Source organism: Arabidopsis thaliana, assembly GCF_000001735.4.
Source record: "Arabidopsis thaliana chromosome 1 sequence".
In the NCBI taxonomy this organism is placed as follows: domain Eukaryota; kingdom Viridiplantae; phylum Streptophyta; class Magnoliopsida; order Brassicales; family Brassicaceae; genus Arabidopsis; species Arabidopsis thaliana.
This window is the reverse complement of record NC_003070.9, coordinates 24,149,195-24,163,979: the sequence shown is the minus strand read 5'-3', so window position 1 is coordinate 24,163,979 and position 14,785 is coordinate 24,149,195. Positions and strand designations below refer to the sequence as shown.

General features: G+C 38.2%; 5 protein-coding genes across 10 annotated transcripts; 3 read left to right on the top strand and 2 right to left on the bottom strand.

Annotated features, from left to right (window-relative positions):
* The first annotated feature begins 310 nt into the window (after positions 1-310).
* Hrd1B (RING/U-box superfamily protein) lies at positions 311-4,295 on the top strand. Of its 6 annotated transcripts, none has more exons than NM_001334185.1 (9): positions 311-473; positions 601-1,028; positions 1,098-1,147; positions 1,984-2,160; positions 2,545-2,694; positions 2,821-3,029; positions 3,212-3,371; positions 3,640-3,712; positions 3,795-4,295. In NM_001334185.1, exons 2-9 carry the CDS (start codon positions 615-617, stop codon positions 3,873-3,875), a joined length of 1,314 nt encoding a protein of 437 aa, NP_001322004.1. In that variant the 5' UTR covers positions 311-473; positions 601-614; the 3' UTR covers positions 3,876-4,295. The 6 variants fall into 6 exon arrangements, with proteins under 6 accessions (NP_001322004.1, NP_849843.3, NP_001077774.1 ...); NM_001084305.1 differs by having other exon boundaries at positions 352-473; positions 601-743; positions 957-1,147; positions 3,795-4,146; NM_001334186.1 differs by having other exon boundaries at positions 352-473; positions 601-743; positions 957-1,778; positions 3,212-3,536; positions 3,795-4,146.
* A 49-nt stretch (positions 4,296-4,344) lies between these two features.
* On the top strand, positions 4,345-5,330 carry AT1G65032 (COMPLEX 1 LYR-like protein). Its single transcript, NM_001124077.2, has 2 exons — positions 4,345-4,481; positions 4,774-5,330. The coding sequence occupies exon 2, from the start codon at positions 4,810-4,812 to the stop codon at positions 5,083-5,085; it is 276 nt and encodes a 91-aa protein (NP_001117549.1). The 5' UTR covers positions 4,345-4,481; positions 4,774-4,809; the 3' UTR covers positions 5,086-5,330.
* On the bottom strand, positions 5,305-7,308 carry AT1G65030 (Transducin/WD40 repeat-like superfamily protein). The gene is made up of 3 exons (NM_105177.5): positions 6,514-7,308; positions 5,647-5,944; positions 5,305-5,539 (listed from the first exon to the last, which is right to left on the bottom strand). Exons 1-3 carry the CDS (start codon positions 7,180-7,182, stop codon positions 5,469-5,471), a joined length of 1,038 nt encoding a protein of 345 aa, NP_176683.1. The 5' UTR covers positions 7,183-7,308; the 3' UTR covers positions 5,305-5,468.
* A 55-nt stretch (positions 7,309-7,363) lies between these two features.
* On the top strand, positions 7,364-9,636 carry AT1G65020 (plasma protein). The gene is made up of 6 exons (NM_105176.3): positions 7,364-7,590; positions 7,671-7,887; positions 8,420-8,535; positions 8,723-8,902; positions 9,032-9,174; positions 9,276-9,636. The coding sequence occupies exons 1-6, from the start codon at positions 7,469-7,471 to the stop codon at positions 9,455-9,457; spliced, it is 960 nt and encodes a 319-aa protein (NP_176682.1). The 5' UTR covers positions 7,364-7,468; the 3' UTR covers positions 9,458-9,636.
* Positions 9,568-14,772, bottom strand: AT1G65010 (WEB family protein (DUF827)). The gene is made up of 3 exons (NM_105175.6): positions 14,421-14,772; positions 13,881-14,076; positions 9,568-13,780 (listed from the first exon to the last, which is right to left on the bottom strand). Exons 1-3 carry the CDS (start codon positions 14,435-14,437, stop codon positions 9,956-9,958), a joined length of 4,038 nt encoding a protein of 1,345 aa, NP_176681.4. The 5' UTR covers positions 14,438-14,772; the 3' UTR covers positions 9,568-9,955.
* Between the last annotated feature and the right edge of the window lie 13 nt (positions 14,773-14,785).

Genomic DNA, 14,785 nt, shown 5'->3' with positions numbered 1-14,785 from the left:
TTAAAAATCAAATGCTACAGGACATATTAGAAGGGTCAAAATAAAAATTTCTATACAAAAGACTCGAATGGGTTTCTATCGAGTATTTTTCGGATATGATCTTCGGGTCGTGTTTTTCCAAGGCCTAAAGCATTTTCGTCGATAGTGAAGAACCCCCTAGACAAAGAAATAGTTGGGCTTTAAAGATTTCAAATCTAATTGGGCCAAATTAACTCGTGATTGATATGTCTAACTCTTCTACACGTGTCTTTGTCCAAAAAACAAAACTCTTATACACGTGTCGTTATATCATTGGTTGCGCTTACGCAGACGAATTTCTAAGAGAGCTTTTCTTCTTCCTCCTCCCTCTTCGTTCGTGATTTCTCATTTCCTTAACGGAAAGCTTAAGGCTTTAATCATTATATCTCTTCTTCTACCTATACACGACTCTGAATTATCATCTTCTCCTGCTAGCTCCTGATTTCTTCTCTCCTGTAAGTTATTTGATTGAAACAATTTCTGGGTTATGGATTTTGTAGTTTACATTGATCATTGATCAATGAGATTAAAGTTTTGGATTTTTATAATGTTCTTTCCTCTTTTATGATCCTATTGTTGAAGGAGCTTGAAGGACAATGATTCAGCTAAAGGTTTACGCGGGTCTGAGTACTCTCGCGACATTGGTTGTGATATATCATGCTTTTAGTAGCAGAGGTCAATTTTACCCAGCGACTGTGTATCTATCAACGTCTAAGATCAATTTGGTAGTTCTTTTGAACATGGGTTTGGTATTAATGTTGAGTTTATGGAATCTTGTCAAAATTGTGTTTTTGGGTTCTCTTAGAGAAGCTGAAGTTGAGCGTTTGAATGAGCAAGCTTGGAGAGAACTGATGGAGATTCTCTTTGCTATTACTATTTTTAGACAAGATTTCTCTGTTGGGTTTATCTCTTTGGTTGTGACTCTTTTGTTGATTAAGGGTTTGCATTGGATGGCTCAAAAGAGAGTGGAGTATATTGAGACTACTCCTTCTGTGACTTTGCTCTCTCATGTCCGTATAGTTTCTTTTATGGTTTTCCTCCTTATCTTAGATTGTCTCCTTACGTATAGTTCTATACAGCAATTGATTCAGTCACGTAAAGCTTCAATGTCAGTCTTCTTCACGTTTGAGTAAGTGTCTTTTACCTCTTACTTATTTTCATGGAATCAAACTTTTTTTGTTGGGTTGATGTTACTAAGACGGGCTAGGATTCTTATAGAGTTGAAAATTTATGAAGGATATACGCGCATTTACATGTTTTCAGAGCGTTAGGTTGTTTTGGCTGCCAAGAATTTGGGCTGAATTTTGAAATGTTTGAAAGTTTTTGCACCTGCCAAAACTTGTGAATTTGACGTAGCTGAGTTACATAGGAGAAGGATCTCTAATAAATCATCTTTCAGGATTTTATTTGGTCTACGATAACTGACCTTTCGGTTTAGATATCATTGTAGCCCTATATTTGGATAGCTAGTATGTTTTAAATCTCTATATACAAGTAAAAATATGGGAACTATTACTATTGTGAATAATAACTCTGATGTTTGTTTGAGCTCTTTTGGTGTCAGGAAGAACTAACTATATGGGAAACTATTGTGAATGTGTTTTTCTATGAACCTTACTTAAAGGCCTCTTAGATACTGTTTTAGTTTCTAGGATCCTGTTTAATTATCCTCCTAGTTTAAAGCTTATGCCAGCTATCAAACACAAAAGATACATGAAACATCTGTCGAAAATAGCTGAATATATGGGGGAAGGGCTCAGGTGATTAAGAGATCAGGATATTTATTCATGTTATTAGCTTTGTTTACGGTGCATATTGTTTAGTTATGTATCCTTCTTTGGATATGCCATCAATAGACCATGTGATATGTCCCCCTGTTTAGCTGTTTGTTCTGACAATTTAGTCTTACTGAATTTTGCATCATACAGCCTAGCTTTAGACTTAATTACGAATTTTATGTTGCAGGTATATGATTCTGGCAACAACAACTGTTTCTATTATTGTGAAGTATGCCTTCTATGTCACTGATATGCTCAAGGAAGGTCAATGGGAAGGAAAACCAGTATACACTTTCTATCTGGAGCTTGTTCGTGACTTGCTTCACTTGTCCATGTATCTTTGCTTCTTCCTGATGATATTCATGTAAGTTTTTAGTTTATTCACGTTTTCATTATTCCAAACTTAGATGTTATACCACCAAAAGAAACCTAAATCCTGAATTATTAACATGCTGAAATTAGTATGTCACAACTCACTATCGCCTTATCGGTATACAGTGTTTGTTGCTGGATACTTGTAGCAAGAGTTACTTGCATAATTCTATCATTACACTTATGTCCATCTATGAGTCTTCTCTTGGTTACATTAGTACTTTCATATATTCTTACTTGTAGACGATGAAAGTCATAAATGAGAAACAATAATCAGCCAAAACAATAGATCTACTACGTCAGTCTTTATGCAATTTATGGCAATATAGTATTGGAATTTGTATCCTAATTTGAGTATCACTTTTTTATTGCGTAGGAACTATGGCCTTCCCTTGCATCTAATACGGGAGCTCTACGAAACGTTCAGAAACTTCAAGATTCGTGTGACTGATTACCTTCGATATCGGAAAATCACTTCCAATATGAATGATCGGTTTCCTGATGCAACTCCTGAAGAACTTAGTTCGTAAGTTCCAGATATTCCCACAAGATTTATGTTTCCAAATATTCTAAATATCTTTTGAGCAGTTTCTTAAAACTAATTATGCTTGTATATCTAGATCAATCACATTTCTTTATTTGGGGTTTGCAGAAATGATGCCACTTGTATCATATGTCGTGAAGAAATGACCTCAGCGAAGAAATTAGTATGTGGCCATCTATTTCATGTACATTGTCTTCGGTCATGGTTGGAACGACAGAACACATGTCCCACTTGCAGAGCACTGGTTGTCCCAGCTGAGAATGCTACATCAACAGCTTCTGGAAACCGTGGGCCACACCAAGAATCCCTGCAGCAAGGTATCGGTCTTGCTATTCAGACATATTTTTGCTGATATTGAACTCTGTGCTCCCAATTATATTTGTCTCTTGATGTTCTTAGTATGGATGATGACTTATGTGCTTCAGATTGTCCAGAAGATGAATGCGTTTGATTTTTTGTTAACATGGTGACTAATGACGATGCTCTACGCTTCATACAGGAACCGGTACTTCAAGTTCTGATGGTCAGGGTTCTTCTGTTTCTGCTGCTGCCAGTGAGAATATGAGCAGGCACGAGGCTAGGTTTCAAGCCGCTGCTTCTGCAGCCTCTATATATGGGAGATCCATTGTTTATCCATCTTCTGCAAACACACTAGTATGGTATGTTTGAAAGCTATACCCAAATAAATAACACATAGCTTGCATAACAAATATATTCAGACATGATCACTGTAGCTTAAGTAAGCTATTATGGTGCCAGTTTCTCTCACATGTCTTTCTTTCCACCTGAACATATCCATGTGATGGATGTCCTGCATATGTCATGTTAGCCCGAGACTTGGCTTGAATAATTTTTCTTCCATCTAACTTCTGTTATCATCCATTATCTATGATGGTAGAAGTAACACTAAGATTTGTTCATATGAAGGTCTCAAGGTAATTCATTACTTCCTCAGACGGAGGTAGAAGCTCAAAGAAGATTTCTTGAGTCCCAAATCGAGGTATGTCGATAGAATTTTGTACAAAAACTACCTTTTTCCGAGAAGCAGCTCAGAGTTTCTTATCAAATTGTTTTCTGGATAGGTGTTAACGAACCAACTTCGGCTTTTGGAGAAACCGACAACTGTAGATACGAAAGGAAAGTCCGTTGCGGATACTGCATAGTGGTGAACCATTAACGCAAATGTGGTGGTCTCATCAGAGGTCATTTGCGTAAACAAAAAACAAAATGTGGTAAAGAAGAGTTAGGATTTCGGAGTAAAGAGAGAAGTAAGAGTAAACTTCAGATTGTGTGAATGGTTTTGCTATAGAGAGGATTTGAAAATGTAAATGTTGGGTGTCTCATAGAAGCTTGGAACTTAAAAGTAGCAAACTGGTCTTCTGTTTACCTTACCACACTTGTCTCTCTATCTATAATAGTTTTTCTTTAAGTTTGTTCCCTTCTCTTATCAACTAAAGCTGAAAAAAGCAAAAAGATGCAAAACCATAAAGTTTGAAAAGAAGTAAATATTTAGTGTTGAGACTGAAAATCAAATGGAAATTTTAGTCTAGGGTATTTTACAATTTTTATTTCTTGTGGTCAAAGTTTAAGTTTGAGGTTAGTTGAAAGTTTGTTTTGCAATTTGTTCAGACCAAAAAGGGTTTTAATGCAAATTTTTCCTTTTCCAATTAATAACTTAGCAAATTTACTCTTTAGTCCTTCGCCTCCCGCTTCCGCCACTCTCGCTCACTGGATCATCGCCGTCCGGTGAAAATCTCTCACAGCTGAAGGCAAGTCATCGAGTCTCTTCTTTCTTCTTTATGCTTTTGGATACCTATCGTATGTGAATTTCCTACTACTGAATTCTCCGGTTTGAATTGCTTTTGTTGGTGTATCTCAAAAATGGACTTAAACCCTGAACAAATTGTGATATGAGATTTAGATATATACATTTCCTTAGTTATGATTCATTTAGCTATCAAATTGCTTAGGTTATGTAACGTTAATGATTTGATTTTTCATTGGTGTTTTGGTTCTTTGCGCACCAAGTGTTTGACAAAATTGCTCAATGAACATGTGCAGGACATTCTCGTTTCCAATTTTGTTAAAGACGAAGCCATGAAGAGTCTGATATGGTTAACAGCAGAAGAGGCTGCAAAGAACAGAGGAAAAGTTCTTTCTTTGTATCGACAATTACTTAGGAGCATTAACTCGCCAAAATTGCAGCTTAGTTATGCTTCAAGACTTGCGAAGAAAGCTGAGGTTAGGACCATCTTCTTGTTTGGCTCTGAGGAGATTTCGAAACACAATGTCGCTGATCTCATCCGTACTGGTGAATATGCTCTTTCTCAATTGAAACAAGGCAAAATCCCCAACAACTCTACTCAGTATTGAGTCATCATTGTCACACATCCATGGATATATATGGCTTCACTTGCTGCTCTTTTCTATCTTTGTCATGTTTTTGGTATTACAAGATGATGGTTTAGCAAACATGTCGTATGTTTTTGCATATTGCTCAGTGTATCCCAATAATCATTAATGATAAGTTTGAGAAGAACAACACAATGCATAAGTGAGATTGTCCAAATTGATGAAAACTCATGTAAAATGATATTAGTAGAATGCTTTTTTTTTTGTTTGTTTCTTTCACAAAATCTATGGTTTAAGACAATGTTTATAATTATAATTCGACAAGAATCTACTGGATTCTACCAAAACTTGCATCAAAATTAATGTCAGCTCACAATTTTTCAATAAACACTAAAAATCAGCTCTTATTCTGAGTCCTCATGCTCTTCGTCTACCTTCTGAGGTTCCTGCTTTCCAATCTGTGGCCGTCTCATAGCTGAATAAACATAGAGAAAGATGAACAACCATAATGTCACAACTTGTGGGAGTTTGTTTATTGGCTTTGTATGGTTTAGAAAAACACATTCTGAAAAATAAACTTACATTTAAGAGCTGACCCGGCAAGACAAGTAAGCCTTGATTTAGTATTTGTCTCGGCTAATGGTTTTGTATTTTCTTTAGCCGCCATTCGCACGTCCCAAACACGTATGATCCCATCAGACGATGCAGAACCAATCAAGTATGGATCTTCCAAGGAGCCGTCACTATCATTCCTGGTAAGCACAACAATACCTTTGATTCGAGCTGGGTGAGCATCTTCTATGGAATATGCAAGCTTCCCACTATTTGTATCCCAAGCTGTTATAGCCCGATCCTCACCACCTGTGAACAGAGTTCCACTCTGTTGCAAATTAAGCAAACATTTGTAAGCCAAAGAACAAATCCTCTAAATCAAATTTATCACCATTTCCACAAATAAAACACAAGCACCGCATCAATAAGGAAGAGAAACTCTATTAAGCGAGATAACTCTCAGAGGCTTTATAAACTTAAACCGAACACACAGTTGAGCAAAAGAAGCAACCTTTAGTTTATCTGATTATAACACTTTTCCCAAAAGAGTAATCAGAGTCTAGGGTTGCATACTTTGATAGTATTAAATTAACCTCTTTTAAGGTTCCAAGGTGGAATCTTCTGCAATATGCACACATGGGTAACATAGGACTAAGCATTAAAAGAGACAAACCAAATCACGCAGCTCTAGAACAATTTAATCAGCAATCAAAGCAAAACCAATACACAACAAGCTAAGAATCTCAAAGTTACTCACAGAGAAAGCTTAGTAAACCAATACTCAACAACAAGCCAACAATCTCAAAGTTACTCACAGACAATAGTTTGAACATGCCAAATGTTCCAATTAAGAGACTAAAGTTACAATTGTGGGTTCCAAAGAGTAAGAAACACAACCTCTCCAGGAGTAGCACAGAGAATACGCTTGCGGCTCGGATTCTCGAGCTCAAGAAGAAGCTTAGCATCTTCAGACTGATGAACTCCAACTTTATTACTCACAACCATGTAAAACCTTTCACCACTAGGATCAAATTTCACAAGACTAGCTTCATGACCTAACCTACAACAAAAACTCCTCTTTCCTCTAACTAAATTCAACATCGCAAAGAACTCATCACGATAAACAGCTAAAGCAAGCTTCCCTGAAGGATGAATCGCTAAATCATTAACCGCTTTCTTATGAGGACGAAACGACTTAAGCAAAACAAAAGGATCAGTATCGAATATAGCAACGGAGCCATCTGCGGCGGCGGAGATTAGATTACGAGGGAAGGAGAGTGAAGAAGGTGTGTAGAAGGAGAGAGCGGTGATTGAAGCTGCGTGATTGTGGTCAAGGAGAGAGCCGAGGGAAGAAGCGGAGGGAAGGTCGTAGAGGTGGATTGTATCGTCGGAGCCGCCGGAAGCTGCGGCGGGACCGGAACAAGCGACGGTGGTGATTGGGGAGATGTGGGAAGGGTAGGAGAAGAGAGGGGAGAGAGTTAGGGTTTGAGATTCGGCGTCGTGCTTCGTGGGTTTAAGCTTGAAACCCCAAATGAATCTCTCGTAGGAGCCTGCGATGATACTCATTGTAGCTTCGGTGAGAGGTTTCGAAAGTGGAAGTCTGATTGAAAATAATTAGGGTTTTAGGTTTTTATTGAAGAGGAAGACTGTTTTGTAAATTAAACCGGATACCAAAACCGGTTAGTTTTGTGGTTTATGGCTCGATTGAACCGACTTTTTTGTGTTAGTTTTTAGCATCTTTGTTGTTCGTTTACTTCAGCTGGGGTTTTTTCTTTTTTCTTAATTTCCAAGAATCGTCTCTTTTCTCTCAATCCTCCAATTCCCAAATTTCAACAACAAGACGAAGCAAACGATGTGGATTGAAATCATCTGCGGTCTCGTCATCTACAAACTCGTCCGCCGTTTCTTCTACGACGACGAATTCTCCGACGTCGAAACTTCCGATTCCACTGCTCTCTTCTCCGTTGCTCACAGGTTCCCGATTTTCCCCATACTCCATTTTTCGATTCTCGATTTCCACTGAAATTGATTCTGATTTCCATTTGTTATTGCAGACTTGAGAAACTTTATGGTGGAAAAGCTTATGTAGGACTTCGAATTCCAGATGCCGACACTGCTTCTAGACAAGACATTGATGTTGTTCTTGTTACTAAAGGAGATGTTGTAGTGATTTCTGTGAAGAATCTATCGGGGATTGTTACGGTAACTAGTGATGGTAGCTGGGTTTGTGAAGGTGGCAAGCATCATACTACTGAGACTTTCCCTGATCCTGTAAGTTTTGTTTGATTCTTTGTGATTACACACAATGCTTATAGTTTGAACATCCAAGTTATTAGAGTGTCGTTTTAGTGCTTGTGAGTGATTCTCTATAATTTTCTGTTCTAGATTGTAAAGGATACATATATTGGAACTCTGCTGCTATCTCCTTGTTGCATAATTATGTCATTGTGAGAAAATAGCACTGATGATTTACTTCTAGAGGCTTATAGGGTTTTTCTCTTTGCACGACCACAGTGAATTGGATATGTTCATTTTATGTAAGGTCTCCATCGAATTGTAAATGTGTATATGTTTTGGCAAAGTAGAGAGTATGATTGTCGCTTGAGTAGATTATGAAACAGAATATTCTTGTTATTTATACGAATGTGCTTGGTTATCCTTTCTTTTCTCCTGGATCGTTCTTACACGTTTCATTTCAAGTCTCTTGATCAAATCTCCTGTATTTTTATCGACTTAGGAAAGTTGACCTGCATCTTGCATCTATGCAATCTTGTTTATGACTAATGGATGTGTGTTTTCTCAGCTGGCGGAGGTCAAGAAACAAGCTTCAGTTCTTGAATCATATCTTGAACAGAGGGGAGTTACTTTACTAGAAGGAAATGTGTCTTGCAAAGTTGTCATTCCCAATCCAAGTTTTCGGTATGTTATCGTTATCCTTGCTACCGTCAGTATCTTCCTGCTTGCAAGAGGTAGACAAAAAAGCAATCAATTTGAAGTACAGGACATCTTGTAGTGCGTGCATGGGCGTGGCTATCTTGGTCTGTAAAGACATTCTTTATTTTCCTACTGGTGCATAAATATATGTTTTCTTTTTGTTTTTTTTCAGTACAATTCATGCATTCCCGAGTGAGGTAATTACCTATGAAGATTGGCAACAGCTAAAACCAGTATCAAAAAGTAAAATTTCTGGTTGGGTTAAAGGCGCATTCAGCACCGGAAAAGAGATGCAGGAATCTTCGCATCAAAAACTTAATTTCATCCTTGGCACAGCACCAACGTGGGATAGGTCATACATCTCATCTTTATTGACGTTCAATTTAAAAATTGTCTGAGTTGGTCATACATCTCATCTCTTGAACCCTTGATGAAGTAGTTCTGTTCAAAGAGTTTTCATTAAAAGTTGATTATGCTGCAGAGTGGAGCTTAAAAGTAGCAAAATTGTGTTAGGGGAATTCCTCGAGTTTAAAGGAAAGCAGGAAGATACCCTGGCTTTAAGAAATATCAAAAGGTCAAAAGTCGACCGTGTCTCTATTCAGAAAACAAGCATGTTTGGATTAGGTAAATTCTCTTTAGACCTTGATTATTTGTTTGCGTTCGCGATTGTGTTTACATTTACAAATGAGCTATGTAATTAATAAAAAAAATGATTTGGGTTGCAGCTCCTTCGAGGTTGCAGGTTCTGTATTCGTATAGGGACTACAGAAGTGAAGGCAGTTCAGGGGCAGAGTCGAAAGAAGTGACTGTCAGGTCGAGCACTGAGGTTCTGTTTCAGCCACGAGACTCCACAAAGATGAAGAAATTCAAGCTATCGTCGCTTGTCTCCATTTCACTAAGTGCCTAACTATGAAGTGAGCTTATTAGCATGCAGCAGAGGAAGTTGTCAATGTTTATTGTAACAATTACATTGTCCATGACTGAAGTAAGCTTATGTTATTCTCAAGAGTATTGACCTCTTTATGGAAATGTTTTCTTCGTATAGTACATGCTACAAAGCCTTGCATGAAAACGTTTCAGATTCGAAGCTTCGTGGTGTTTAGGACATATACACTTCAAAAGAAATGTTAGAATAACAAGAAAACAACGATTCTTCTTAATAAGCAACTCAGCTTCTATACAGAATCATATGCAGATAATGAATGAAATGTTCAATCTTTGCTAAAAACAACTTCATGAAACAGAGAAATAAACAATAAGGGAACAAGATCAAAGGGCAGTGTCTAATGTCATAGACAATCTAAATCTTGGTAACCAGAAAGCATAGATCAAATATATAGAGCTATACTCGTAAGAAATTTCAAGAAAACCAAGAAAAGCCCAGGTGCAAAGAGATAATCTTCCTCTACTTTTGACTGCTGCTGCTTGTACTCTTCTTTTTAAGCAGGTTTCCGAATTTCCGGAGCAAAGGTTTCTTCTTCTTCATATGTTGTTCCTTTAAGAGCAGATTTCCGGAATCTTCAGTGTGGTCTGTTAAAGAAAAGCCATTGCTGTACTGATCCATGTTCTCACTACTTTCTGCTTTCGAATCAACTTCCTCTTCCACAGAGTCGAGCTCGGTCTCTCTCTCTGGAGATACTTCGCTTTTTTCTATCTTGTAGCTATCCCACATCTTGAATTCAGACTCTTTCTCTACATTTCTTTCTCCTTCAACTCTGTGCGCTACCTTATGAATTGCTGCTCTTTCACCCATCAAATGTTTATCAATTGCTTCCATTGGACTTTCTTGTATCATATGTTCTCTGCTTCTCTGTTGATAATGATCAGTCTTTGTCTTTTCGTCACCATTACTAGCACCGTTTACTTCAGAAAACTGAACCAAGTCATAATCTTTTCCGATGCTGTTTAGCTCACTGTTCCCATGCTTTGATGGTTCTTCCATTTTCTCAAGGGCAGCAGCTTCCCTGCATTTTAGCTCGGTTTCTTTTTCAAGTAAACTCTCTTTCAGCTTCGACAACTCCTCTATTTTCTTTGCTGCTAAAGCATCCTGCGTTTTTAGCTCTAGGTTTTCTTGAGTAACTCTTTGAAACTCACTCTCCTTTTCAAGCCAACTTTGCTCAAGATGTAACAACTCATCAATCTTTTTCAAAGACGAAGCCTCCTTGGCCTTAAGCTCCTCGTTTTCATGAAAGACACCCTGGAGTTCGTTCTGCTTATCAATCAAAGTCTGTTTAAGATTTGTCAACTCTTCAATCCTCTGGAGGGACAAGGCTGCTTCAGCCTTGAGCTTCTCATTTTCAACAATGGCAGCCTGCAGCTCCTTTTCTTTGTGAATCAAACTTTGTTTCAGATCTGACAGCTCGTCTATCGTCTTTAGTGTTGAAACCTGCTTGGACTTCAGTTCCTCATTTTCGCAGACAACAGCCTGTAACTCATTCTCTTTAATGAGCAAACTTGCATTAAAATTTGATAACTCTTCTATCTTCTTTTGGGCTAGAGAGTCCTTGGATCTAAGGTCCTCAATCTCCACGACCATACCATGCAGCTCATTTTCTTTGTTAAGAAGATCCTCTTGCACCTTTGACAACTCCTCAATCTTCTTAAGATAAGCAGTCTCCCTTTCTTTGAGCTCCTCTTTTTCATGATTAGAAATCTGGAGTTTGGTTTCTTGATCAGATAAGATTTCATGCAACTTTGACAACTCCTCAATCTTTTTAAGATAAGCAGTCTCTCTTTCTCTCAATTCCTCATTTTCCTGAACAACTGTTTGCAATTTGCTCGCTTTATCGACTAAGCTTTCATTCAATTCTGACAACTCCTCTGCCTTCTTAAGTAATGTAGTCTCTCTTTCTCTGAGCTCCTTATTTTCTTCAGATATGTTCTGCAGATTGGTTACGTTATCAGCCAAGGTCCCATTTGCCGTTGACAATTCGTCAATCTTCTTAAGATAAGCAACCTCCCTTTCTCTGAGATCCTTACTTTCTTCAGCAATGTTTTGCATATTGGCTACATTATCAACCAAGTTCTCATTTTCCTTTGACAACTCTTCAATCTTCTTCAAATGAGAAGCCTCCCTTCCTCTGAGCTCCTCAGCCTCTTGATCAATGTGCTGCAGTTTGGTCTCTTTATCAACCAAGCTCTCATTTGCCACTGACAACTCCTCGATCTTCTTAAGATACGCAACCTCCCTTTCTTTGAGATCCTTACTTTCTTGAACAATGCTTTGCAGATCCGTTACGTTATCAGCCAGACTCTCATTTGCTACTGATAACTCCTCAATCTTCTTAAGATAACCAGCTTCCTTTTCTTTGAGATCTTCACTTTCTTGAACAATGCTCTGTAATTTGGTTGCTTCATCAACCAAGCTTGCATTCGCCGTTGACAACTCCTCAATCTGCTTCATATGAGCAGCCTCCCTTCCTTTCAGCTCCTCAGCTTCTTGAGTAATGCTCTGCAGCTTGGTTTCTTTATCAACCAAGCTTTCCTTTACCTTTGACAACTCCTCGATTTTCTCAAGTACAGAACCTTCCCATTCTCTGAGGCTGCTGATTTCTGCCGTGACATTCTTTAGGTCTTCTTCTTTGTCCAACAAGCTCTCTTTCAGTTTCATGCTTTCAGCTTTTGCTTCTCCAAGTGTTTCCTGCAGATACTTTACCTCCCCCTCAGCTACTTTGAGATTATTTTTAAGACTGGCTTCTTCTTCCTTTCTCGCACATGCATCTTCTTCGCTTTCTTTGAGTAAATTCACAAGCCTGCTTACTTCTTCCTGCGAAGACGAATTTTCTTCTTCTGATTTCTTCACACAACCCATCAGATGAAGTTCTTTCTGTTCCCACCCAGCCTTAGAGTTCTCAAACTCGTTCTGGATACTATCTACAGTACTTTTTAGACTATCTATTTCATTTCTAGCATCCTCAAGCATTTTCTCATACTTTTCGTTTGTCTCCTTTGAAGCCAACTTCAAACTGTCAACCTGGGATTCACAGTTCTTGAGCTCCTCTTGACATACCAACAACGTCGCCTTCGCTTCACTTGATTCAGTAGAAGCTTCCTGCAAAGCCAACGTCAAGCTCTCCATATCTTTCTTGCTCTTCTCTTCTTCCACCTTACATCGTTCCAACTCTATCGAAAGTTCTGTCCTTTGATCCAATAGATTCTGAATATTTGATGTTGCAGCCTTTTCATTGTCCAAGGCCCTAGTTTTTTCCTCTTGGGAGATTTCAAGCTCAGATTTTATTGATTCAACAAGATTTTCCAGCTTAGAAGCTTCTTCTTTTGCAATGCAAACCTGGCGTCCATATTCCTCAAGATCCGTTCTCTGTGCTTCGATTGTTTTCTCTAGCAACTCAATCTTTTCCTTTTGTGCAGCATTATCTGACTTTGTCTCATGCAGCACATGATTTAATTCAGCAAGCTGTTTCATAACTGATTCCATAGACTCCGAAGCAGATGACTTCGATCTATTTGATTCTTCAACTTCTTTTTCAAGTTCATGAACCTTGTTCTTCCATTCTTCTACTGAGCTATTAGTGCAAGATTCAGCCATTTTAGCAGCTTCAAGATCAACTTTAAGCTGTTCAACTAATCCTTCTTGCTCTTTCAGACTACTCTCAAGGATACTAACTTTTTCAAGCTCCCCTCTCAACAATTCAATCTCAGACTTCAGTTTAGACACTATCTCATTACCTTCAATAGCTTCCTTTTCTTCCTTTGAACCGAGCAATGCCTTTAACCGCCCTAATTCAGAAGCAAGAATCTCAGCTTTCTCAGCATGAATTTCAGCAATCTTCGTCGCTTCCTCAGCATGGCTAAGCGCCTTGTTTTTAGCATCAGCGGTCATAGACAATTCATGTTTTACCCTCTGGAGTTCTTCTGTGGTGGAGAGGAGAGCTGAGATATCCAACGCATGCTGACTTCTAATAGACTCTAGCTCGTTCTTTGAAGTTACGTCCTTTTTCTGAACAGCTTCAAGTCCAGCCTGTTCCAGTTCAACAGCTCGGAATTTCTCAACCTCGAAACTCTCCTCAGCTCGTTTCTGTGCTGCCAATGCTTCTTTAAGTTTCTCATTGGCTTCTTCAACAAGTTTTTCGGATTCTTTAAGATCATCTATAGCTTTAGCTTTATCTTTCTTGAGCAATTCTATTTGCTCATCAGCTTTCTTTAAATCCTCCTGAATTTGATTCAGTTGTGTCTGCAGCTCCGTTCCTTTTACCAACCGCGAATGCACTTTCTGAAAATGTCAAAGAATATGGTCATCATCAATGTCTTTTAAAGCTAATGAAAACCAAAAAAAGATTCATATATCAGTTGGAGAGAGTTCAGTATCTTGCCTCGGGTGTAGGAATCCTAGAAGGTCGACGGTCAGGAGTAGGCTTTGAGTTAACGGTTGGAGGAGAACGGTCAAGCGAAAGACGAGTATTTGGCACCGGGGAAGCCGAATTGCTATCGGATTTAGAAGCAGAGAGTTTACTCAGTCTAGGAGGTGGTGGTGATGGTTTACTACGAGGAGTCTCCATCAAACCAGTTCTACAGTAAACATGAATCAAGACAATGTTACACTAAACATCAATAAAAAAAAGTTTTAAATTTGTGGATCTAACATTATTTTACCAAAACAAGAGTAATTAAGTTGCTAAAAATCATAACTTTTCACCTGACTAAATCAACTAAGTTCCCAAAAGTCAAAACATTTACTAGACTCAAATCAATTCAGTTACATTTACTAGACTAAATCAACTACATTCCAATCAAATTAGGATTAAAATGATCAACTCAACAATTCATCACAAGAAACAGATCCAACTGTCAAAATCAAGAATCATATCAGATCCACTTGTAATGAAAGTAGAAGAAAGACTAAAAGTACTCACTTGGTTCTAGATGCCATTGTTGTTGCAAGAGAAGAGCTTCAAAGAAAAGAGAAATTGAATTGACAAAAAAAGAGTAATAAATGCAGCTAAATCCTCAGCATTGCTGCGAGAAGTCAGATCGATTTCATGGTCTTCTTCTTCTTCTTCTTACAGGACTACAACAGCACAAAGTCTTGAACTTACGATTAAGGGTCTTGTTAGAAGAACACAAAGTCTTGAACTTTAGGCAAAAGAATGGTAGGAGAGACTAATAATGAGTAATGGGTTGCGCTGTCTCCATAGTGGTCACCCTCTCTCTCTCCTTTCTTTCTCACCGCTTTTGCTTTTTTTTTTTTTGGGGAGTAATATATTATGATGACAAAAGA